The following is a 25,249-nucleotide window of genomic DNA, read 5'->3' on the forward strand; positions in this document are numbered from 1 at the left end:
ACCTATGGACCAGAGGTAGAGACCAGTCTTCAAAAAGATGCACGTGAAACGATAAGAAGCAGCAGCCTGAAGTTGAATTTGGGTCTAAAGAAGGACTTCTTCATCAGAAGGGTGGAAAAGCAAACAAAGAAGTTGCCCAGAAACATTGTTGGAGAGACTCAAAACTCAGCTGGATACAGCCTGAGAGACCTGATCTAGCCCTGAAGCTTGGAGCAGTGTTTTGAACTAGAGGACCTTCAAAAGCTGACAGCTCCAGTACCAAGAGGGTAACCAAAAATTAATAAATGCTAGTAGCACTCAAAACAAAATTTCACATGAATGAATTCATGTAAAGCCCACCATACAAATTTTTAAAAATGTATTAAGTTGTTCTTGCACGGCAATATTTTGGCTCATTAAATGAGAAAACAACTGACTTATAAAGAAAAAGGATTCACTGAAATACCCAGCTTTCTAATCTCATGGTTTTTTCTTTTTCAAATCCAGCTTTGCTTTTAGACAAAAATGAGAAATAGCTGAAAGATAGAGGAGAGAGTTCACTTTTAAGGCAGCATTTCCCCATTCTCAAGTCCATTCATGAATCTGTAGTTGCATTTTCAGATGGATTACTGGGCTCATGGTTCCTATTGCCCTAAGGGCACCAAGGGGTCTTTTTTTATTTACAGGCTCTTAAAAGGCTTCATCTCCTCTGCCATTCATGTTCAGACATCCTCTTCCTGCCAGATGCAGTTATTTCTTCCACAGAAAACGCAGGTTAAGAAAGGCTGAGTGTATGTCACAATAATGCCAGCATCAAGAGGTCAAAAATCATGATGTTTCTGAACCAATGAGTCTCACTATGCCTAGAAAGCTTCTCAGCTCTTTATTGCAGTATTAAGGTCAGAATTTTCCTCTTTCTGAGAACGAGTGTGTCTCTCCATTAGGGCTTCCCTTATGATTTTAAGGTTTGCTTTGTCATATAACTACATTGATTATTGAACTTTATCTCCATGCCTACATCCAGCATGAGTATCTCTGTCAATAATAAGCTGATAACAACACTATTTCAGTGACTTCTATCCATGATCTGGCAGCCAGGTGGCTGTAAAAACAAGAGCTGATAAGACAAAGTGTGGCTTGGATGTTCAAAACCCAAGAAATTCTTTTATTTATATTAATGCATTCTAGAAGGCTTAGATAGTTTTGTTTGGTTCTGTTATTCACTTTTGTACTTATTTTCATATTCTTTTTAAACTTAATTTTCTTCCTGCAGAGAAAGCTGTAGAAAATCAAATAATGCTGTTTTCTTTTTAAAAATCCCATTATTTTGCTGTATCCTGGCAATTTCCATCTGATACCACTTTGCCTCTCAATCTCTACCTGTTCCTTCTGGCATAAAGATCATCACCAGAGACTTCAGAAAAATAAGAACACCTACCTAAAGTAAATGTCCTAATTTGAGTTTCTGCAAGAGAGAGATGTGTGTACTTATGGGATTTCTCTTCCAGCAAGCATTCCTTTTGAGCCTTAATGTGATGCCTGACTGTTTCTTCCCTTTGATAAGTGCCATGGCCATTTTTCCAAATGGCTCATTGGTAATATCACCATTCAGCTAATTTGTAGTCTCTCTGTTCAGACAGCTGTGTCTTGTGCAGGAGTTTTCAAAGTTCAATTCCTCTTACTAGATAGAAATTATAATTTAAACAAATATTTTGCCCATCAGTTTTGGGGATAATAGATGCAACCAGAAGAAATACAACACAGTTTATAATGACCCCAATCCAAACATTCTTATTTGAAGCAGAATATTGATTCAATATTTATGCAGATAAATATACTAATTTAACACTTGACAATCTTATTTAGATCACATATAGCTTCTTAAATTCATGACTGATGGCTTTTATTTTCTATGCACTTAACGAAAAGGGCTGGTAGGAATCCACTTACATTCTTCCCAGTGTTTCATGCAGGTCCCTGCTCCACACAGCTCTCAGTCTTGCTTGACTGATTTAACCAATTGTTTCAGATTACCCACTCAATGAAACCTCAGATTTTCTCTTCCTTGACAAAGTCTTCACTTTGCACCTAAATAGCTCCAAATTACCATGCTGTGCCAGGGGGAACTGCAAGGGAGACTGAATGAATACCAAGTGATTCCATGATGCCAGTAGGAGACATAAAATAGTATAAGAACTCGGCAAAGCCCTTCCCTCAGAAAAAACCATACACAACTAGTGAATGAAAAGTCCTCCAAGGCTGGTAAACTAAATTAGCATTGACTGTTGGGTTTTAATTGATCTAAAAGTCTCTGGCCACAATAAACAACCAGCGTGCTACAGCACAGGGCAGCAGTGGCAGCATTCCAACATTGTCCCTGAGCCACTGTGCCACTCTCTCTCTCTCACTCTCTCTCTCCATTTACTTTTCTAACTCACCAGACATTTCTGAGGAACACAGTTACTTATTCACAATACTGGCTGACAGATGAAGCAACTCAGACAAGAGCTTTACTTTTCAAGTGTATTAAATCACTACATTGAGCTTTGGATAGCAAGTCAGACACAGAAAATGTACATTCTTACAATCATAAGACTATTTAGTCTGGAAAACACCCTTAAGATCATTGAGTCCAACAATTAACCCAGCAGAGCCAAGTCCACCACTAAACCGAGCCCCTCAGAACCACATCTGTGTGTCTTTTAAACACCTCTGGGGATGGTGACTCAACCACTTCCCTGGACAGCCCATTCCAATTCTTGACAACCCTTTTCATGAAGAAAGTTTTCCCAATGTGCAGCATAAACCTCCTGTGACACAATTGAGACTGTTTCCTCTTATTCCTTAAAGGAGAATAAAACCACACATTTGACCAAAGAAAAATTGAATTTAATTTCAGTACTAAAGGGTTTGCTGGGAGAAGCTTAGAAAGGAAATGCAAAGGCTCCAAGGATAAGAAATAACTGAAAGCATTTGGCTAAACCAGTGAAATTACAAATATTTAATATATGACTCACAGGAATTACATCCATGAATGATGGATACTGCAGAGGCTCATCTCTATTTGTAGAATGGGTTCAGCAGTGCAGAGCCTTCTGTAGTCTTCTAGTTTTCTGTTGCTTCTGGAAATAATAACTCACAAACTTTTCAACAGCTTTATCTGATTCATCTACCATAAGTACCAGGAAACAACTGGCTTGATATTAGATCACTGCTGGCTTTTAAAACACAGCCTCGTGGAAAACAACCCTTTCAGAAATCAAAAGCTGATTTCACTTCTGGACTGAGGAATCATCTCTGCATCAACAATCCTGGCCAGAGTGCTTTAATCCAGATGGGACACTTGCCTCTGAAAGCCAGCAAAAGCATGAAAGGGGCTCAAATATGGTATGTACTGGTTATCTAGGAGAAGCTGATGCTGAGTTCCAGATTTGAAGTGTGTTGAGAAGTTTTGGTTGCAAGTTTGGAAGAGGTTGGCTCACAGAAGACATCTGGTTTAAGACAGAAATGTACCTAGTTATAGGCCATGTATGGGCCATGCAAGGGAAGGGGCTTTACATTTAAGATCCATATCCTTTAAAATCTGCCATGAAACTGCTCTACTAAATCAAATTCTCTGATTTCTCACATTTTGTCTTACTTGGTGGGTATTTAGGACACTCCTCAGCAATTCTGAGTGGGAAATGCTCCAACATGCAATATTTTTGGTTTCTCTCCTTTCCCCATCCTTCCTTTGCAATGATCTGTTCCCCAATGGCACAATTCTTGAATATCATCCTTAGAGGAAGACTTCACAGCACCAGCAGAAAAATGAGCAACTTTTTCTGTTACGCATATTTCTGGGATTATTAGGGAGGTTTTTGATGTACTCTGCCCATGACAGTGATGCTCAAAGATGCTCCATTTCAGACTTCCCTAACATCTCTCCCTGTCCATAGTCCTCAGTGAGTGATTTCACTCCTCATGCAGGAAAACTGCCTATTTTCTTTTCCAATGGAAAGGAACTTCAACCACCACCTCACCAAGAGACCAGCAAAGCAAACTGGTTGGCATGAAAAGGAGGGAAGAGAAGCCTCTTAAATGGTGCCTTGCTTTAGAGGCACCTCTCTATCAGTGACTTACTCTGAGTTCTCAGAAAGTGATTTATGGGCCTAAGGATACCTTTATTTTCTGGGGAAAAAAATCACAAACTAGATGATGAAAGCATTTGCATCACAACTTTTCTTTCTCTCCCACATTTTTTCCTGTTCACTCTGCCCTTACCACTGGCACACCTACCAAGAAGTCAGAAATGTAGGTACATTTTGATTTCATTTTTTGATGACTTAAACTCATATTTCCCCTGATGGCCTATTTCAAAACACACTTGGGAGGTTCTTCTCTATTTTTGATGAAGTTCCACGTTTTATTTCAACATTGGTGGCCAGAGGAAGGAGACAAGGCTGCCTCTGCAAATGCACTATCTCAAAAAACCCACTGGAAAGGAGCACTCTGTCTTTTCCTCCCCTCTCTGGGGGCTATGCCTATGTTTTGCCCCAGCAGTTGCCTCATGACAGCTGTATAATGGAGAGACAGGGCTGTACCTGCATTTCACCTCCGTGGGAGTGACCTCTTCCTGCTGTGTTGCAGAGTTCTGCTCTTCTTCCCCTCCCACACTCAGTGAATCAAAAAAATGCATGAATAATTAGCTCAAAGTCACGTGTGGATGCTGCCTCACTGTGCTCATGTCTGTCTCTTGCTGGCCCTGTGAGTCACAGATCACCCATGTGTACCTCATGAGAAGGGAGGGACAAGCCTTCCCTGTGATTCCTACACACACTAACTCCTGTTTAGTCTTCCCTCCTGACTGACAGGTTAAACAGTGAGGAAAAACAGTGTTGGATCCCTCCAGGCAGAGAGGGAAATAAACCATCTCTTCTCTCACCATCTCACCCTTGGTAAAAGCTCCAACCACTGGATAACAGATATGGATTCAACAGGACTGACTGTACATATTTTAAAGGAAACCAGCTATTATGAGTTCATTTTGTGCAGGGCCTGAGTGTGCAGCTGACTGGCATGTGCCTACACAGATGGAGGAAACACCTCACCTGTGAATCCCAGCAGTGATGAGACATCCCTTCAGTCCTGAGCCATGTCACCCATGTGCCCAGCCATGCCTCCAAGCAAAACTGAGCACCTCATGAGCCTGAAGGTCAGGAATGCAACCATCACCAGCAGACAAATCAAACACAACACATATTTTATTGGTTTTATTTCCAAGGAAGTTAGAAACCAGATGAAAGAAGATTTGCTTAGCATAATCTCTACAATTTATGAAGAATAATCACATTTTTATGCAGTCCTTTATTTTGATTTGGATGTAATTTTCACAGAAAGATGACCTAAAATTTTTAGTATACTTTTAAGGACACCATTGAAAGTGTATAAATCATGAACTAATCTGAAACATCTTAGTCATATCAGAAAACACAGAGCTCAGAAACTTATCCTAAAAATGCTGATTTCTGTTTTGTGATTTCAGCCTCCTGGCTATTATTAGAGCTTGTAACAATCACCATTTTTACCTTGAGATTTGAGAAGGGGCTAAGTCTCACAGAGAATGGAATGTGTCTGAATAATTAATTGCAAGTAAAGAAGCATTTGGTTTTCAAACATATAGAGGACTTTCTACATATAGCACTCTGGAAATACTGTATTAAGTACATTTATTATCCATATAAGGCAAACATATATCTGCAATTTTAATTTATTATTAAAAGATTTAAGTTGGCAGCAATTGGAGTATTTAGATCAAAGAGCCTACATTCATATGAAGTGGTCTTATTTTCTATATACTTGGAAAGTTAAGAAATAAACCCTTATGGAACATATAATTTTTTAATATAGTGTTTCAAAGTGTTTATGCCCCTTTTGTATCTGCAGTCCTTGGGGTTACAGTAGGCTAAATTTCTTCTTCCTCTGAATTATTTTTTCACATTATGGGAGGGTTTTTTCTGCCAACTTACAGTGCATGCCATTTAAAAGTGACTTCTTGTCCTTCAAGATTTTCCACAGAGTTTTGTCACTAAGAAGAATTTGTCTTCATCGATGGAAAGACATATCAGTTCTGGCAGGAACACTCCACTTACTAGAAGGGAAATATTATCTTTTATTTAGCTGAAAGATTCCTTATGTATCTTCCATCAATCTGAAGTGTTGTGACATTTCCTACCACTGTACCACAAGGATGTTCCTTCTGGGAAATGCACAGACTATACTAATGACTATGTTCATACATCAACAAAATCTTTCTTTTCCCCCTATAAAATGGCAAAATTATTCTTGATCTAATATTACCAAGCCAGAACAGAGAGAATGTGTAATTGACTGTAAATAATAGGTCAAAATGACCAAGCATGACATTTTTAAAGTTCAAATCCTTTCATCCACAGTTATCATACATTGCATTATGGATATTCACAAACAGTATTTGTCAAGCCACTGTGTACCAAAGTGACTTTTTTTGTACTAAATGCAATAACAAGTGAAACAGAACTTTTTGAGGTTGCTTTCAATTTCCTTTTCTAACTTCTGTGTCATTTTAAACAAATGACACAGTGGTGAGGTGAAGAGGACAGGTCAGAGCACCAGAGATCACCGAAGGTCAGCATGCAACAGGTCTCTTCATATTAAATCTGCCAGAGCTATGCTGGCTTTCTACCCAACAAAGCAATGCTCTGCATAACAGAAAGTGAAGCAGTTAAGAGATTTAGTTACCAGGTAACTGCTTTTCAAGGTTCCAAAAAAGCCTGCTCATTACAACTTCTGATAATTGACTTTTAGAGAGATAAACTCCCTGCTTTTCAAAGCAGGCATCAAGGAGCAGACCTTGGGCTCTGAAGTGGAAGGTACAACTCTCAAAACTGATTTTCAGTTTACATACATATGAAAAACCTCTCTCTTCCCATGTATTTTATGGCAGACTGTAAGAAACAGATAATGTTTCTTCTCATTTCCATTACAAAGCTCTGCTGAGAGACTGTTCCAGCTGAAGTGAGTAAAACCAGTTCTTCAAAAGAACAAAAGGAAAAAGAAACCATACATTAAAAAAAAAAAAAAGGAAAAAAAAGGAAAGAGAGAAAGAAGAAAGAAGAAAGAGCATTTTTGAATTCTGATTTGTGCACTGGGTGATGAGCTTCCTTTTTCCCATTCTCTGCTGCTCTGTGGTAGTCACTTTCCTTTCAGAATGGCTGTTTGACCAACTCTTTCACAAAGCCGCCTGCCTCCCTCTGGGGATATGCTGAAACAACTCAAGCATTGCTTCAGCCAGAAGCACTTTCACAGACCTGGAGCCAAAATTGCCCCTAAATCATACTGGATGAGAGTTTTGATGGTGCTTTTAGCAGGGTCAAAATTTCACTTCCCAGATGGCAATAGAGCAGCCAGTCTAGGAGAATTTTGTCTTCCAGAAGGACTTCCTGGAAGCATGAAATCATCCCATAGCTAGCTGGACACATGTTGAGGGTCATAAAACACCTGGCCTCAATGTATTCAGTCTTGATTTACATTGACTTTCCATGTGGATTTTTTTTTTGCTCGGTGTCTTCCTTTATTTATGTTTTGTAATTTTCACAGTAATGGATACTTCAGAGTAAGGTTTCAGACATTTGCTCTCCTGAATCAGCATGAGTCTTGTTTAGGAGCTGCCAACAGCCGTTTAAGAAGAGCATTATGAAATTAACAAAGGCTAAGAAGAAAGAATGCTTTGACCCATTCTTGATGGAGAAACATTCAAACTCTCAAGAGTTCTGTCCTGTGGCCATTAGAGATTGCTGACGATAAACAAAGTTTGTGTAGAAAATAACTGTATTACTTGAAAAATCTCTAATTAGAAATAATGTGTCAGCATCCACAAATGTGTAAGAAAACAAGAGTGTGGTACTTATAGAGTCATGAAATGGCTTGGGTTGGAAGGGACCTTAAAGATCATTTAGCTCCAACTCCCCTTCCATAGGCAGGGACACCATTACATAAAAAAATCCCAGGGAAGACATCACAAAAAATAAATCAGATGGAAAAGTAACAAATGGAAGAGAAAGAAGTTGAGAACAAATGGATGGAATTCCTTCACAGGGAATGTGTCTTGCAAACAAATCCTCATTTTCTTTGTGCCATGTTGGCATTCTCACACACTACTTCCAAACGGGGAGACACAGACTTCCCAATAATTCCCCCTTTTCATTGCTTTCACACTGTCTACACATCACCTTCAGTTTTCTTTTGGAAAAGCTAAATGCACTGCTACTCTTATACCAGTCTTCCCTGTTCTCTTCCCACCCACATTTTTTCTAAAATATGTCTTGCATCCCTCTCCTAATTGGGGTTTTGACAAAGCAGTAGAAGGAAGTAGTGTATTGTTGTGTTTACTTTCTTTCATTGAGATGTGGCTTTCTGACAACAAAGTTGGGCTTGTTTTGGGAGTCATCCACCAGTAAGACTTGATCAAGCCTGTTGCACCCTGAAGCAATTGTGCAAAATAGCATTATGGCTGCTGCAACCTAATCACAAGCAAAAACATGTAGGTGAGCTGTAATTACCAACAGTTTTGCCATCTGATAACATTAACAGCAAACAGAAAATTACCAGAAGCAAATGAGTGGAAGCTTTTTCTTTTTTTTTTTTTTTTTTGCATAACTGACTACTGACTTTTCCTTGTAGTTGCATAAAAATTTCATCTCCACCAGAAAATCTACCCTGAACATTCTTCTTCACTGGATGTCGGAGGCTGAATTTCTGTATTCTCCTTCAGCACTGGAAGTACTTGAGACCCAACTGATAAAGTATCTGAAAAGGATGAGCACAAGGGCCGGTTCATCAGGTATATGCCAAAGTTTGTCTGAAAAAAAGCAAAATATTTATTAAGATGCAATACATGTTAGAGTAATCAAATCTATAGAGAATCTCACAACCCAGATATGTTTAGAAGAAATATATTGCTTTAAGAATAAGGAGGTATGTACTATGCCCATGGAATTAACGTATTAATTATAATAGACTGGTAAACAGAAGCTAATGTCATGCTATTCAAGAAGAGTAACTTAAGTAAGTGGATAAATAACATAGTATTTCATCATGAGCTCCATAGTATCATGTACGTAATTCACACTCCCTCACAATCCTGTTATTTAACGTCTGCTCTGGCTCCCTGACAAATGTAGTTAATGTATTGTCACAAACAAAGGATCTGCAGCATGGGAACACAGGTATGTTCTAACAGTAAAGAAGTCTTGCATCTCCTACCATGAATTATTCACTTTGTTAACAGAACTTTATTCTGCCCAGCTTCTGTGAGTTTCCCTTCATTTGTTTTTTTATGAATATTCTAGTATGTTTTACAGCAAATATTCAGAAAATTCATTTTATTGTTGCCCCCACTTGTTAAGTGTCATTATCTGTGAACCCATCCTCCATAAATATTAGAAATACCTAGAATATCTCTTTGGGATACTGAGTAATATAGAAAAGAAAAACTGAATATCCACTTTGCCCACTGACCATGCAACCCTCGCAGGCACCAAAGCCCTGATCTGAGTGTCCGCATTCTTATGTGAGGTCTTGATCTCAAGCAGTTGAGTGTTACAGTGGTGGGTGTGATCTGGAAATGTCACAGGAAGAGACTGATGTGGTTCTGTGGTTTTGTTTTCCAGCAGTGAAGAATTTAGAAACATGCAAGAAAAAGATATGTCATCTCACGACAATATTTTCCAAAGAATTAGATAATAGTTAATCAAAAAATATGTAATGTAGGACAAAAAGGAACACTGGAGACCTTGTTAAATTGATAATAGATTTCTAGACTTCAGAAAGTCTTTGCTCTTTAAACCAAGGACCTTAGAAACACGATATTAATTTTGTTGTCTCTTCTTGCAGGTTTCAAAAAAAAAGTATTTTGATTTGGTACACTACAGCCAAAATGTACAAGTAAATAAATAAGCAAACTAAATACAAAATTCTATTATCCTTTTCTATTTCCTGATTACATTAACTGCCATTGTTCAGATCAATGACCCTGAAATTGAGTGAATTACATTTAGAGCAGGTTAAAGAAATAGTAGGTAAAAAGGACTGCAATAAAGAAAAAAAAAAGATTCATTTAAGGGGGGATATTTCACATATATAAGTATGAAGGCAGTATGCTGTCTCCTATTCTTGCACTGTGTAATTAAATAAAGATGAAGCAATGAGAACAGCTTGTAGTGGTAAGAGAGAGGTAAGTTTGAGACCTATCCCAAGTAAGAGAGATGCTGCATCCAAACATGGCCTCAGACCCTGAATTTGGGTCTTTCTGCTTCATTTGTAAATCCTAAACATCAATGAGAAAAATGGGCCCTAAGCTTAGGTATTCTTGGCTACCTCTGCTATTCCTTCATCCCACTGGCATGTGACATTAGAGGGCATGAGCTGGACCTCTCAGGCCTATCCTACTGCTGGCACTTTCTGGGTACCAGTGGCTGTATTGGTGTCAATGCTTGGTGGACACACAGCACATCCTTGGGGTCAATGTTCTGAGCTTACTGCTGAGGAGTGACTGCAGCACTGTAAGATCCCAGCCCTCTAGCACAGTGACTCTGTTGGACCAACCGTGCTGCTGTAATGGTGTCAGTAACTGCTTCATGTAAAATATTAAAGTACATAGTCTTATTTTTCCATTTTTGCTTTTCTCTCAATCATTGACAAGGTCCTCCAGTGGCATAAATGATGTATTTTTCAGCCTTGTGGTTGATAAGCTGGATTCACCTCTTATACCCTAATGCAAAAAAGACTCTTAGCATGATTTTGTTTTTTAAAAATCAGGCCATTATAAAAACAAATATTTTAAGAATAATTCTAGTTCATGCTACACCACATTTCACACAGGAAGGAATTTTTTAACTCATCTGTGCAAATGAGCTTATTTGATGCATGAGAAATTTTTATGTATATTTACTGTATTGTCATCTTGAGGTATCTTAAAATGAGACTAAAATAAATCTGGGCAGATTGTTCACTGTGAAGAACTTAATTTACCAGTTTTTGTTATTGAAAATCATTTAACAGGAATGTTTTTTTCATGCACTTTAAAACATTCAGAATTATTTAAGAAAATGTATGTCTGAGTGCATCTTTTCTTCAGGAGTTCTCAAATACTGTTTTAATACTGGTCCTTAGTATTTTCTTTCTCTGACTGGGCATCTGAAGTCTTAGTGTTTTTTTCAGTGAGTAATGTCTGAGGAGTTTCCAAGGTGATGATACACTGATGGTGTACATATTTCAGTGCTAATGCCTGTTTGGAATCACCAGCCTCTTTTTTTTTTTTTTTTTTCAATGTTCTTAAAACGAAAATTTAGCCTGTAGTTGCCAGAAGTGGATTTACCATCTTTTAAGTAAATTTCCCTGCTTTTTTCAATAATTACAAATAATGACTCAGCAAGTACTGATAACAGCTATCACACACACCCCTGACAAACAACCACAAAAGCTGCATCTGCCACTTCAGCTCTCTTTCAAGAGAAGGATAAAATGTAGAAATCCTCACATTTCTGATGAAAAATGAGGCTTTCAGATGCAGAGATTACAGCTTGCAGAGTTATTACAGTGAACCTCATAATCTCTGCCTGCTACCTTTTCCTGACTTCAAGGACATTTTATTCTGCATATAATCTTCCCAGAGCACACCAAGTTCTGGGCAGGGAGTGCAGGACCATGAGCACCATGGCTTTATCTGGCTGTCGAGACTTTTCCCATCAATGTAAAATGTTACAGGAACAAAAAATGTAAAGCTTCTTGATTAGGAAAAAGTAGACCACTTCACTGCTGGGAGAAAGAGAAAAAACATACATATTCTTGCCAACAGTGAATCATATGATAGTCATCACACTCACTTAAAGGAGGAGCTATGAAATGCTGTCATTCTTGCATGTTGTTTCAAGTTCATTTACTGGATCAACAGTTATATGCTCTACTCAGAAATTCACTGACAAATATCCCGTGTACACTATCCCCTTCTGCAAGACAGAAACGTGACAGGCTACATCTGACAAAGGTGGGATGTCTTCAAGCTACGACTCCTAAAGAATCAGTTAACACAGACTGGAACCTGGTAGAGAAATACCCTGCTAGAATGTGTAACAAGCCCATATATCATACTGCATGCTAATACTTAGCTTTGGATGGATGAGTTCCAGATTTTGCCTCTCAGCCGCCATATCCCAACAGATAAATTTACCTGTCCAGGTCTTTTCATTTGTTCATACAATAACATAACCTCCCTCTCATCCAAAATTTGGGAGATGCAATTATTAAAATTGATTTTTTTAAATGTAAAAATGTTTTATTAGCCTTAGATTTACTAGAATGTAAAGCCTTACAAAATAGGAGAGAGGAAGTACTCACTTCTGACATGCTGATTTTTCGTATTGGAGAAAGGGAAAATTTTAAGCTGGCATAAACAAAACCCCATATTGTTCTGTTGAAAATATCTGGACTGTAGAATGCTTCCTTAAGAACTAATTTTCCTTTGCTCTACCTTAACTAAATACATTTTCCAGTTCAGTCACTGTTGAGAAAAAGAGAACCGTATTATTTCAGAGGCCTATTAATTACAACAAGCACTGTTCTCAAATGTTCCACATATTTGAACGAAATGGTGTAGAGCCCTGTGTTACTATGAAAATAATGATAATGATGCATCAGATATGAGAGGTAATTTGCTATCCTTGCTAACATTTCACTAAGCAATCCAAAGTCATGGCATCTAATTCTGCAGGAAAATAAGCTCTCCCAAGGTACAATGAGATACATTAAGGAAGATCAACAGACCCCAGAAAAAAACACAAGCTTTTTAGTGTATGAAGGCATGTGCAAACATAATGGATTTCCCTTGATGTACTGCTATCCATACATTCAGGCCAGGGCAGACTGCTAATGCAATAATTCCCTTTGCTGCCTTGCCAGCAAGTCCCAGCATATAGCACTGCTGCAAATCTACCCACAGGGCTTCTGCTATCATTAGTGCTAAACGGCATCTGCAAAACACCAAAGAGAGGCAGGAATGCTGAGTTCTCCCTTTTCCACCACTGTGTGTTTTGTGTCAGGTGGTGAGGCATGTGAAACAGCATGTGGCCATTTGCTTAATGGAGTTATCCAGTCTTTCCTAATCTCCTGCAGTAACAGAGAGCACTCAGTCACACGAGGAGAGCTCATCTTTCCAGTCAAAAATTACAGAAGGAACCCTTTATGAGTGTTTCTTCAGAAAGCAGAGCTCAAGTTCACTTTATGGAGGTGTTTATATTTTATGTCAAACAATGATATAAAAGGTTTCATAAAAAGCAGCTGGCAAGGCTTCAGCACCATGCTTTGCATTTGTCTGGAAAGATGTAAATTGCTTGGGTGGCTAGTTACAGTAGCTGGTCCTGACTTTCAGCTGCAATCCATCTATGCAAAGGCTCCATCTTTCAATTTGAAGCACCAGGTTCTCAGAGTCTTAGAGGAATGGAGAAAAATAGGATTTTAGAAATAAATATTGAACTACCTCCTACCAGCCTTACATTATTTAGCTCATTATTGAAGCTCATAGGCAGTGCTGCTACTTGGGCTACTTGTTTAATAAATTTCAATGTAATTTTTTCAGGTTGGTGTTCTTGGAAAAAAACAATCTAAAATGGTAAATATTGACATCTGGGTCTCTTTTCTGTCTGCAGTATCTTTAATGTTTTGGCAATCAACTTGCTACAGCAGCTTTCCAAAAACCTGGGAAACAATAGTTTTTTTGTACTTTGAATCAGATTATTGACAGATAGGAGCAAACTCTGCTGAATTCCTTCACTGAATCTGCATCTGATTAAAAAAAAAAAGAAAATTAAGTCTAGTAGATGACTCCTTAGCAGAAAAGCACATGGTAGAGAAATGAGTCACCAAAGGATTAGCTCTGCAATTTAACACAGTCACATGAACTCGATGCTCTTTCTCCCTCCCCACTGTGAGCTGTGAAAGGTTTGGATCAGTGTCCTCTGTTAGGTCTGCTGAGCACACTAAAAATGCCACAGTCCTTCCTGGGTGCTGCTCACTGATGATGAGCTGGTGCCCATCACCACAGGGGCAACCTGCAGGAGTAATGGGCTCTGAGGTCTTCTCAGACCAGACCAGGCAAAGCTACCAAATCAAAATCTCCCTTTCAATTGTCGGCTAAGCCAGAGGACTCACACTCACGCAGAGCAGGGCATGCTCACAAGACCCCATCTGCCAGCAGCGCTGAAGGCTGGGAAAAGCTAAGAAAGGCTGAATGGCCGTGTCATTGCAACGCGAATATCGGCGCAGCTGCAGTAGAGAGAGCACTCCCCCGCGGTGACAGCAGCGCCCGCCTCGTCTCGCTGCGTGGCTTTTATCAGGTGCCAGCTCCTTCTCGAGAGGCTGGATTGCTCTCTTTGCCTTAGTCCTGTTTGAATGAGCCACTTGGTTCTAGCAGTGCATCATGAAAATCTCTTCACTGTTGAGTTAATCAGAATGAGAGAGGAGCTCATCTTTGCTGCGGGAAACATGTGGAAGATGCTGTGCCTCTCCTGAGAATCTGCATCCTGAGTAAGGTTTTTGTTGCCATTTTCTCGCTGAGTACAGAGTACTCTTTAAAGAGGTTTCAAGTCATAATCCAGTAAAACCAAATGGGCACAAAAAGTCCTCTGCATACTACATCTCTTGTGGCAGCCGGGAGCACCCCTGTCCCGAGTGTCCCAGATGCTGCAGCTGTGGCTCAATACTTGGAAAGGGCCCCTGTCCTCAGGCTACCCACCGTGGCCAGGAGCTCATCTCACAAAGGCTCCTGTACTGTGGGGACCTGGAGCAGAGCCTGCTGTGCAAGCCTAGGTCTCGTCAGGTCAGCGGGAAGCTGTGCCTCGACAGCCGTCCCTGCTCGCTGCACCGAGCTGGCTCTGACAGGGAGCCAGAGGAGCTATTCACCAAGGACAACAGCCAACGAAAAGAAAGCCCTTTGTCCACTTAATGAGTCACTGAGACGAATCAATTTTGGTTTTTGATTTTTTTTTTTTTTTTTTTTTTTTTCCAAACATAGAATGCAGTATTTGTAACTTGTTTGTGCATTGCCTGGTTGAATGATTTTCAGCCCATTTGTTATTGCTCTGTGCTGGTGCTGTGCCCTGTCTGTGGTGTTTGGTGGGTACAGGCAAAGCTCCCCAACTGCCTGAGACACTTTACAGAGGCTTAACCAACAGGAAGCAATCAATTTTGAATAAGGACTTTCAGCTAAATAAATACGTATGAGGGGATTTGTGGAGCCTTTGGGATGCCGAACTGTCTGGCCATCATCTAAGCATTCTCGATTCCAAGAAGCAACGCAACCTAAGGAAGCAGGATCTCAAATAAACACCTGCATTTCACACTTGCTTTCTGGTCTCCTTCCTAAGCAATTACTCTCCACTTTGACTATATTCACATCTGCTCTGTTTTTCCTACTAACTTATTTCTCAGGGTAAGAATAAAGTTTAGTCTTACATGCCAACTGTATGATATCAAACGCTTTCTGATTTTTCAGCCTATTTCTTTTCTTAAATACATCGGTGCATCAGCTTGTGTTTTTAAGACCAAAATAAAGACACTGTAAAGAAATACATACAAAATAAACACAAGCACAGTTAAAATTAATACATATTAATAGTCCATTTCTGAATGAAAAATATATTGAGCATTTTATAGAAATAAGCCATGCCATATCAGGGTTGTAAGTGCATCCTCTTTTTGCAGAAAAAATCCAAATGGTAACAACTTAGCTGTGAATATCACTCAGCAGATATTTCACTACCCATGCAATAAAGTTACTACATCTTTCACTACAGCTATTTTGAAGTACTGTACTGACCTTTCTACCTCTGGCAGCAGACAGAGACTGCAGAATTTCTTTGTTTCGTTCCCCAGACTGTTGATCAATGCAGATTATTTGACATCTGCTACATGGACCCACAACCTGAAATTTTAGTTAAAGAAAGTTCATGGCTGTTTATCAAAGCAGTGCAGCATTGAACAGTACAAGCTTCCAACCATCAAAATACATTAAACACATACCTTTTGCATACTTTTTCTGTGGTTTTTCAAGCTTTCATTATGGAAAAGGTCAAGTCTGTTCACCTAATGTAGTAAGTCTACTCGCAAAAGTCTCACTGAATTTTTAATTCACATTTTTCTTTTTTTAAGGAGAACTTTCTCAGAGACAGAATCTGAGAAATAACAGACATTTACATATTTGTATTTCTGGATGGCTTCACTTCTTCTGTGGGTTAGCAGGGCTGCTTGCCCAAAGAACTGAATACAAAATTAAGCCAGTGCCTCAGGATTCAACCCAAGGAGGATTTTCTTGGGACTGGGAAATGCACAACATATTTCTTATATGCACGGCGCATTTAGATATTCAGAATGTAAAATATTTAAATATACAAGTTTACCTAATCAGAAGAAATAATTCATCCTCTATTTATCATCTATTACACATGATGTTAACATCATATGTAGTTGTTAAAGCTAATTGTTTGAACTAAAGTATGTTTTTAAGGAAAAAAAAGAAGACAAACAACCCTGCAACAAATTTCTTCTTAGAGCTTTAAAATGGAGAAGGATGACATATTGCACTTTCAGTTAATACTGCATCCCTAACTTTAGCAAAGCTGTACATTACAGAAATAATGTCTTACAGTATCCCAGTATACACATTCTACTTTTGTAAAATGTGCCATAAATTTCAAATAGGGCAAATAATTAAACTATACACTTCAAACATTTTACGTGCCGATATGAAGTGATATTTCAGCTTTTTGAGATGCATCTAGACTGCTTGTATAACTCTTCAGAGTAATCATCAACACCAAACATCAAGCTCTTTTAGAAAATTATCTTCCACAGCTCTATTTTTTTTTAATTACAAGAACAAGACAGAGAAAGAAATATTTTTCCCTGCTTTACTTTGTTCAACAGCTTCTACCATTTTTGTGGCATAAAGAAGCATTAACATAATTTCTACTGTTACTACATCAATATCTGAAAAAGGACCTAGCAGAGATGGGAAAAGACAGTGAAAGTTACATAAGACTTTCTATTTTTGCCTTGTATTCCTAAAGTATATCAATGCCAGAAATAGGAATGCCTTTTATTTTGTAGTTTTACAGTAACTTATCAACAGGATCCTCAGCTGAACTCCCCAGTGTAACTCCAGCCTCCAACAAGCTATACACCATGGTTTGTGTCCTTTATGTTCCTCATTTCTTACTAATAGGAATTTTTCCTCAATTTTCTGAAATTTATATTGCAACTTACTGATCAAAGTACACATAAGAGCAGATAAGCAATATTTTCCACCCTTGCTGAAAAAGTTTTTTACAGCATGCTGAAAAGTAAAAAAAGAGTGATGCCTATCCCATCCTCTAGATTTGACCTCAGTACTCCTGTCATTCACACTTAAATTATAATCTCTAAGAAAACAACAAATAAGCCACTTTCACATCCTAGGCAAAGCATCTTCAAATACATATTTCACATCTCTTGGCCAGATAAATTCAGCAGAACATTTAATACATGTGTGCATCATTCCCTTAGGTGTCATGTAGTTTTTACAGATTCTTTGAGAGCTTTTCTTGAAAGAATGTATTTACAAACAAGGTCTGACTCTTCAGCATTTTCCTTACAGCACAAAGGACATTATGTTGTTAGCTATGAGCATACCAAAAAACCCTACCAAGCTAGAATTAGACACATGCTTTGAGTGAAGACTAGGATAAGATGCATACAACAGAGGGCAATAGACCATGACTGTTCACTTGTATTCATGTCCAGTCTTTGGCCATCAATTGCTTGATTTGCAGCAATGTGAGGTTATATTTGGACTACTGTGCTAAACAGCAGCAAGTATTCTCTGCTGACGTGCTGGCTAAATATGTGCTGTAAACGTTGCCTCAAAAAACCTGATTATTATTCAGTTCAGATAGATAAAGATAAGAAATGCTATGAATTATGAAATTCAATAGAGGTGTGGAGAAATATGGCAAAATCTCCAAAATATATTGAAGTATGTTTGTCACAGGATGCATCCGTTTTTTTTCTCACACTTCATAAATTTCACCTGCATAAAGTGTGCTGCCCATATTCTAGTCAAAGCCTTGTGAAAATTGGTTTGTCTTCAGGAATCAAAACTCTTTGCAATACACTGGGGCACGGACAAGAGAGAAAAGGTCACACCTGAAATTGCAGAGCACCTATTGAAATCTCAGCCCACTCCTCCTCTTCAAAGGACTCTGGTGCACTGATGACAATGTTGGCACGGAAACGTCGGATCAGTTCCTCTATTTCCGATGGCTCCTTCAATCTGTCTCACAGAGTTGACAGAGCAAAAGAAAAATTAAAATTATTAACTAATTTTGCACTAGACGTTTATGCTGCAAGACTCTGATGACTCATGTGATTGGCAAATGCTTCTCCAGAGTAACCTGGACCAAGTTTTATTACAGAGGTTATGGAAATGGCACAAGGTACTCAACTGGAGTTTGTAACCTCTCAACCATAATATGTAACCCTCTAGGTGGCTTCTTCAGAGGGGTAACCTGGAACTATAGGTATGAAAACATGCAGACAGGTGATTGTGAACCATACATATGAGAAAATTCCCAAATTGTCATCACATGTAAGGCTAATGGTAACAAATAAAAAGATCTTTTTAGTTAGTAATCATTTGGCTTGTTAAATATTGTAAAAATAGAAGCTTCTAGCACCAAAGGCAAATAAAATTTTATTCTGCACATGCTGCAATGTCAGAAGGGACAAAACCAGTAGTTGCTGAAGGTGAAAAAGGCCAGTAAAATAATTTTATGAGAGATATATCCCTCATATTATTATTATTTGCCTTTGGGAGGCAGCAGATTGCACCAAACGATAGGTGTTTTTAAAAAAATTAATCTCTGTGTGGTGATATCTCCCCCTCTTTACAAGCATTTGAGCTGCCAGAGTGGAGATTTGTGGAGAATGTATATGAGACAGAAAGAGCAGCAGACTGCATACAAATATCAGAAATCTTGCTGCATCTTTGAATTGCCATTCTTCACTCTTCTAAAGTAGAACTTGAACAGTAGCAGAAAAAAAACCCCAAAAACAAAAAAAACACTGTAAATTTGCCAGAGGGCTCTCTCAGTGCCACAGTTAGTGGAGAAGAAACTTCTTTTTGCATTAGCTGTTAAGGACTTGAACCATTTTTGATACTCCATAAACAGTACTCTGACAACTCAGGGATATGACATCCTACAGCAGAGGCAGAAAGGCATTTCTGTCCCAAAAAAAAAAAAAGAAAAAAAAACCAAAAGTAAGGACAGACAGTTTAAAATGTATTTTAGTCAGAGAAAAAACATGCAAAATCAAAGTACAGGGAAAACTTCACGTCAAGCAGTCTTGGCAGAGATGGCCTGTTAGGTGAAAAAAAACCTTGATTTTATTTTAAACAGTCTGGATCATCTTCTCTAGCAGACAAAACTGCATGAGGATAAACTGCCTGTGCAGACTTTCAGTCAGACCACAGAAGCCCAGCTCCACCAAGCCCCAGTGTTCACAAGGGCTCCAGCAGCCTGGGGGTAGAAGGTGGGATGAGAAGCTGCAAGGCTACAGGTTTTCCCTCAAGATCCCACAGTTAATCCCATGGCTGAGACACAATTTGTAATGAATGCAGGAGGTAGGAGCCAACAGGAAGCATAGATTATGCCAGTGCTCATACAAACAAGAAGGAAAATAGCAGTTACTTGTGAACACATTCAGTTATGCTGCTCTGCTTCCCAGCTTTGCTGTGGGCTCTTGGAGTTTGGCTGCGGTGGAGCCTCTAGTTTTGACTGTGTTTTGCAAAATCTAAGTGCCTGACACCCCAGCCTGCATTGGGAGCATCAAAAGCCCAGTAACCTCAGAGCTGGGTCTGCAGTGTCCTGGGACAGCTGCGGAAAAAAACTTCAAGCTTCTACTGATTTACCCCTTGCTGCTGGACTCGAAGACTGCAGTGCCCATACCCGACCTCTCTGCCTTCAACCCACTTGGGCTCACATCCAGAATTCCTCACCTCTCTTGCACTTCCCCCAGCCCTTAGAAATGCTTATAATTACTTGGCAACATGTGTCTGAGTAAATTTCCATTATTTCTTCTCCCACAAAACATGCATTGGTTTGATTTAGTGGCAGGTACCTTCATCCTGCAAATCCTAACACAGACCTGTTTTGAAAATCAGTGTAATGTGCCAAAGTCAGCCTAGGTGCTTTGGATTTTCACAGCAGTTGGCTCTGCAATGAAGAATGCATGGCCTATATTTAACAGGCAAACTTGAAAATTAATATTTATATCCTCAGGGTTACAGTTCTAACAAGAACATTCAAGCATTAGGCCAGGCCACAGGGATTTGCATGGAGGTGACCTGTAATGGAAACAGCAGAGAGACAAATGTCTGCAGGTACATGAGCCTTCCAACAGCATGCTAGATTCTAATTTTTAATTGAGTTGCTCTTTATGTTTTAGATCACCTCTCAAGAGCCAAGTGCAAACTGGAAGACTAGTTTTTACTTATAGAAGTGAAATTATAAAAACTTAATTGAAAATTGAAATTGTTTTGTAAAATTTAGCAGGCTTCATTTAAGCAAAACTGAACTCAAATGCCAAGAAGCTAAATAATACTTTCTAAAAACCCTCCAATATTTAATAAAGAGCCATAAGTGCAGTTCTTACAAGTACATTGGATAGTTCAATATTTGGAAAGTCCATACTCCATCATTTAGTAAAAGTGCAGAATGAGGTTGCTGTATAGCTGAATTTATTTCCCTAGAACCCAGAGAATGCACTCTGTTCCATGCATGGCAAAATGCATGGAACAGAGGACACTTCCAAGTCACACTGCAGAGTGGGAAGCCAGATGCTTCTCAGTCACCATTGCAGCTCTGGTCACATCTGGAGTTTCCTTTGAGGAAAAGGAGATTACAAGCCTAGTTGTGCTGGAAGATATTAGGCATAAAACCAGTGTATCATCTGATGTTGAATGTCTTACTGAAGTTCATTGTTCTCCTTTGTCCTCACTTGCTGCTTCTTACTCGTCATCTTTGCACTCAAATCCCATATCTGGAAAGTTCCACACTGAGTCTTATCATGGAAAAAGCCCAATCTGAGCAAGGGACACCTGCAAGAAGTGCCCTCCCAAGAAGATGTAACCCAGCCTGTCAAGCCTCACAAGAAGACGTTAATAGTCACTGAGAAAGGTTAGTCACAACACTGAGAGATGGACTGCTTCAAACCTTTTCTACACATATTTCCCATGATATTCTAAAATTGCCCAACTGTCTTCTCCTGAAGAAGGAAAATCCTCAGACACTGAAAGCTCCAGTGGTCTTGGTGATGCTTCATTCAGTCAATGGATTTAAACTTGAAGCTATATACATCACCTCCTGCAGATATACAGATACATATATCCTCTTCTACTCAAAGCAGGAATTTTCAATGCAGTTTGGTGGGTGACTAAGAAGAGAAGATGACCCAGGAAGAAGCAAGAGAGAAGTTTTAACAGACAGGAAAAGAGGGCTCAGATACAAATGCTGGGGATCTGGGATACATAGACATAATGGAGGACTTGAGGGAAGACTTTCTGTGGAATTTGAACCTTTCCTACTTATATTCAAGAAACAAAAATTTCCTCTAGTCAGTAAATGAAAATTTGTTTGGTAATGGGTTTATCTTTGAACTATGGACTGACTCAGTGTTTCATTTGCTGCTTCTATTTCCCACTTTTGTATAAGTAAAGCCAAATTAAATTAAGAAATAAAATTTTCCAGTCCTGATAATACTTTCAAAGTACTTCTGTTGTGCACCTTTACACTAAATCTTAATAATTCCCATGGGAGGGAAATAGTTCAGCCAGACTTTGTATTTTTACCTGCCAGACAACTTATGTTGAGAGAACCTCTTTATCCTTGTTCTTCTGACAAATAGAAGTTGGCTGATTCTCAATATTTTTCCACCAAATAATTTGACAAAAATTTCATTTAAATTTTCCTAAAGATGACTGGTAGACAGATGATGCTCATGCATTTAATCCAAATTTTTAGAAATCATAAAATAATTAGTAATTATAGCAGTTTAGTAGCTATATATTTTTTCAATGTTGAAAAGTAACTATCTCTACATTTCTACAAAAAAACCCCTATATTGGCATCTTATGGCAAGATTCTGGAACCCAAGATCACTGAGAGATATTTGGAGACAGAACAATCTTACCTTGCAGAAATGTGTTCTTTCAGCTGCAAAATGCTTGCAACATTTATCAGGAGGTATTGTGCTTCATTCACAAGAGAGAGTGAGATGTTTGTAGCAGATGACAGACCTTAAAAAAAAAAAAAATCAATCCAACATTCTAAAATGATCATAAAAATTAGTAATTTCACCTCATCTTTGCTTTGACCGCTTGCTCATTCTCATTACTAGCTTATTCATTTGGTTCCAGGCACTAAGGAAATGTTCCAAGGATGCCCTCAAACCTGCAAATGATAATGATGCAATGCAGTAAGAAACTGAGATAGAGGTAAGATTTAAAATTGTAATAGTTTACAAGAGCAATATCTATGCATTTTTAATACTCTTTCAGTTATTTTTGTAATGAAATTTAGTGTTTGAATAAATCCTTTGATTCTTCCCAATCATTTTTCTAAATGGTGTCTTTGAGTTTCCAAACAAAATCATGGTCATGATAATAACTTCTCCCCCATACTGGTGCATCTGTACATTTTCATCAAATTTAACAAGTAGAAGGGCAGCAAAAAGTCAGTTTGGGTATAAATACAACAACTAGATCTCTACTGGATAACTCTTTCAGCCTTTATCAGGGTACCTATATACTCAGTGTGAAGTCCATGAGCATGATTTTTGCATGAGGAGTCTCAAATATTTTTAAGGATGACAACATACCTTTTGTACTTTTCTGATGTGACTTGCTTTTCATGTCTGAACTTTGCCTTATCAAGCGACACGGACGACCAAGAAATGTAGAGAGCCAGCTAGCAATTCTTTCTCCACAGTCATACGTTTTTACCCTATTACAAGAAGGGAGGAAGTTTAAATTTGATTGCCCAAACATTAATTTGCAAAACAGAAGTCAAATGGTGAAGATGTTTATTCTGCTTCCTTCAATATGAAGTACAGAATCCATACTGTCTGATATGAAGCTTTGCACGACTCTAACTCCCCTCTTTCCTCAAGTTTACTCCTTTCCTCTTGATGTTGACTCTCACAAGATCCAATTTAGTTTAGTATGGAAAATTACTATGAAATAAAGGATTAATCATAACACTGAAGACACTGACTCTAAAGTACAATAAGTGGTTGCCCGTATAACAATATTACAATACAGTACTATGAAATAGTCATACTCTGGTCTGTACTTTTTACTAAAACAGAGAGGAATGATCTGAGTTCAATTTAAGACTGCTTTGCTGCATGTAATTTTTAATGATCCCATCAGGTACGATGATTTTACTTCTCCAATTTAAATCATGTTCATGCTAACATTTCGTATTATAACATGGCTCCACTAACAGAGGCCAAGCATCTCTCTAAAGATGATTTCCATTACTTGTAAAATGTCTAGTGAGTTATGCAAGCTGGCAATAAAATTGCCTTCTTTACCTGGATGTAATCTTTCCTAGAGGGACTTTGAAATCATCTCTCTCAATCCAAGAAGGCCACTGAAAATGGATGCTGTTTGACATTAGATTACTCAGCCCTGAGTAAACAATGTCAATCTTCCAAAATCCAGGCATCTAGTTTAAATCAGCTTTCTGGGTTTCACTCACAGATAATGGAAAGAAGTAAGTAGTTCCCATCTATATTAGACCTCAGGATGGGATGATTCTCGCTGTGGGAAATGTTCAACTCTCTACTGACCACATAAAGAGATTTGACTGATACCTAACTTTAAATGTAAGAGCAATGTGACTTCTTATGCTGACCTAGGGAGGATTCCTGTAGCAAGGAAAGTGAAGTAGTCGTGTTCCTATGCTCACCTTGATGTCCTATCCAGCCAAAGAAGTTCATCTGCATGGAAACCATCTGCTTTGTGAAACAAGAAAACAGCTACTCACAGCAAAAGGTGCTAAACCCCAGGATTGAGAGGAAATTGCCTTGGCTTTACAAAGTGGTCTGTCGTGTTCAACTGAATTTCACTGGTACAAAGCCAGCGGAAGTGAAACCAAGGAGATTTTATAATCCTGCACGGATCTGGTATCTCTTTAGCGCTTGAATTTTGAATTATGGTCCAACTCTGCGTCCCTCTCCCTGCTCAGAGTGAATAGATGTCAACCACAGCTGCATCTAGCCAGTGATGCCCTAGAACTGGAATGAGTGTGAGATGAGATGCAGGCACCGTGTCAAGAAAGAGGCCAAAAGGTGAGTGTCCACATGAGATTTCACAGTCTGAACCGTGTTAGGGAGAAGGCTGCTAATGAGAACACATGAATCTTCCATGATAACAGTGCAGGTGAAACAAATTCCTCCAATATTTTTTTCCACCTTCTCAGAGGTTCAAGGGGTGTTTAAAATCTCTCCTCAGCCAATTGCCTCTGGCAGCCTGTTGGAAATTAATACTGTATAAATCAGGAAGAAAGTTTTGTTCCCTCTTTATTCACTTATTGTTTTGAGTAACAGTGGCTGAGTTAGACTCACACTATTCTTGGTATTTCATCAAATGCCACTGTGCAGTTTTTGTATTCTAAAACATGTGTTTTCAAATTGCTTTCCCTTATTATCAGACCATTTTCGGAGCAAGTACCATCATCTCTTCAAGGTCTTAGTCAAAGTTATTCTGTTGTAGCTCAATTCTACTTTTTTCTGCTTGTGTTTATTTTTGTGGAGTATAACTTTACATCTGTCAGCATTACATTTCATTTGGCACATGTCAGGCAATTTATAAAGGACAGCCTATTTCTCTCTGATTTCACCTGCTGTTTGCCTTGAGTTTCCCACTCATCTTTCTATTATATCATTGAGCTTCAGTGCATTACAACTGGTCCCTCTAGCAGGGTAATTTACAGAACAAGAAACAAGGACAGATGAAGTCTGAATATTGATCTCATGGGATATAATACAACAGGCTCAGTTCACCTTGTTCTTAACTATACCTTTGTCTTCTACCACTGCTACACTTCCCTTGATCTCTTTGATATTGCAACCTGTCAAAGAGGAGGTTGTGTCCCTGCTT

The 25,249-nt window shown here is 38.7% G+C and overlaps 2 protein-coding genes across 2 annotated transcripts in view; both read right to left on the minus strand.

Moving 5' to 3' along the window:
* The window catches only part of CHMP5 (charged multivesicular body protein 5), a 905,521-nt gene that overhangs the window by 35,896 nt on the left and 844,376 nt on the right, over positions 1-25,249 (minus strand). The gene's annotated exons all lie outside the window — the stretch shown is intronic.
* MOCOS (molybdenum cofactor sulfurase) overlaps positions 5,205-25,249 on the minus strand; it is a 209,300-nt gene continuing 189,255 nt past the window's right edge. Inside the window, exons 11-15 of the mRNA XM_018907594.3 lie at positions 22,963-23,087; positions 22,276-22,381; positions 18,232-18,358; positions 15,869-15,973; positions 5,205-8,857 (exon numbers count right to left, since the gene is read on the minus strand). Coding sequence (XP_018763139.1) covers positions 8,711-8,857; positions 15,869-15,973; positions 18,232-18,358; positions 22,276-22,381; positions 22,963-23,087 — 610 coding nt within the window. The 3' untranslated portion in view covers positions 5,205-8,710. The remainder of the gene's footprint in view (positions 8,858-15,868; positions 15,974-18,231; positions 18,359-22,275; positions 22,382-22,962; positions 23,088-25,249) is intronic.

The sequence above is a fragment of the Serinus canaria genome, chromosome 2 (assembly GCF_022539315.1).
Source record: "Serinus canaria isolate serCan28SL12 chromosome 2, serCan2020, whole genome shotgun sequence".
Taxonomy (NCBI): domain Eukaryota; kingdom Metazoa; phylum Chordata; class Aves; order Passeriformes; family Fringillidae; genus Serinus; species Serinus canaria.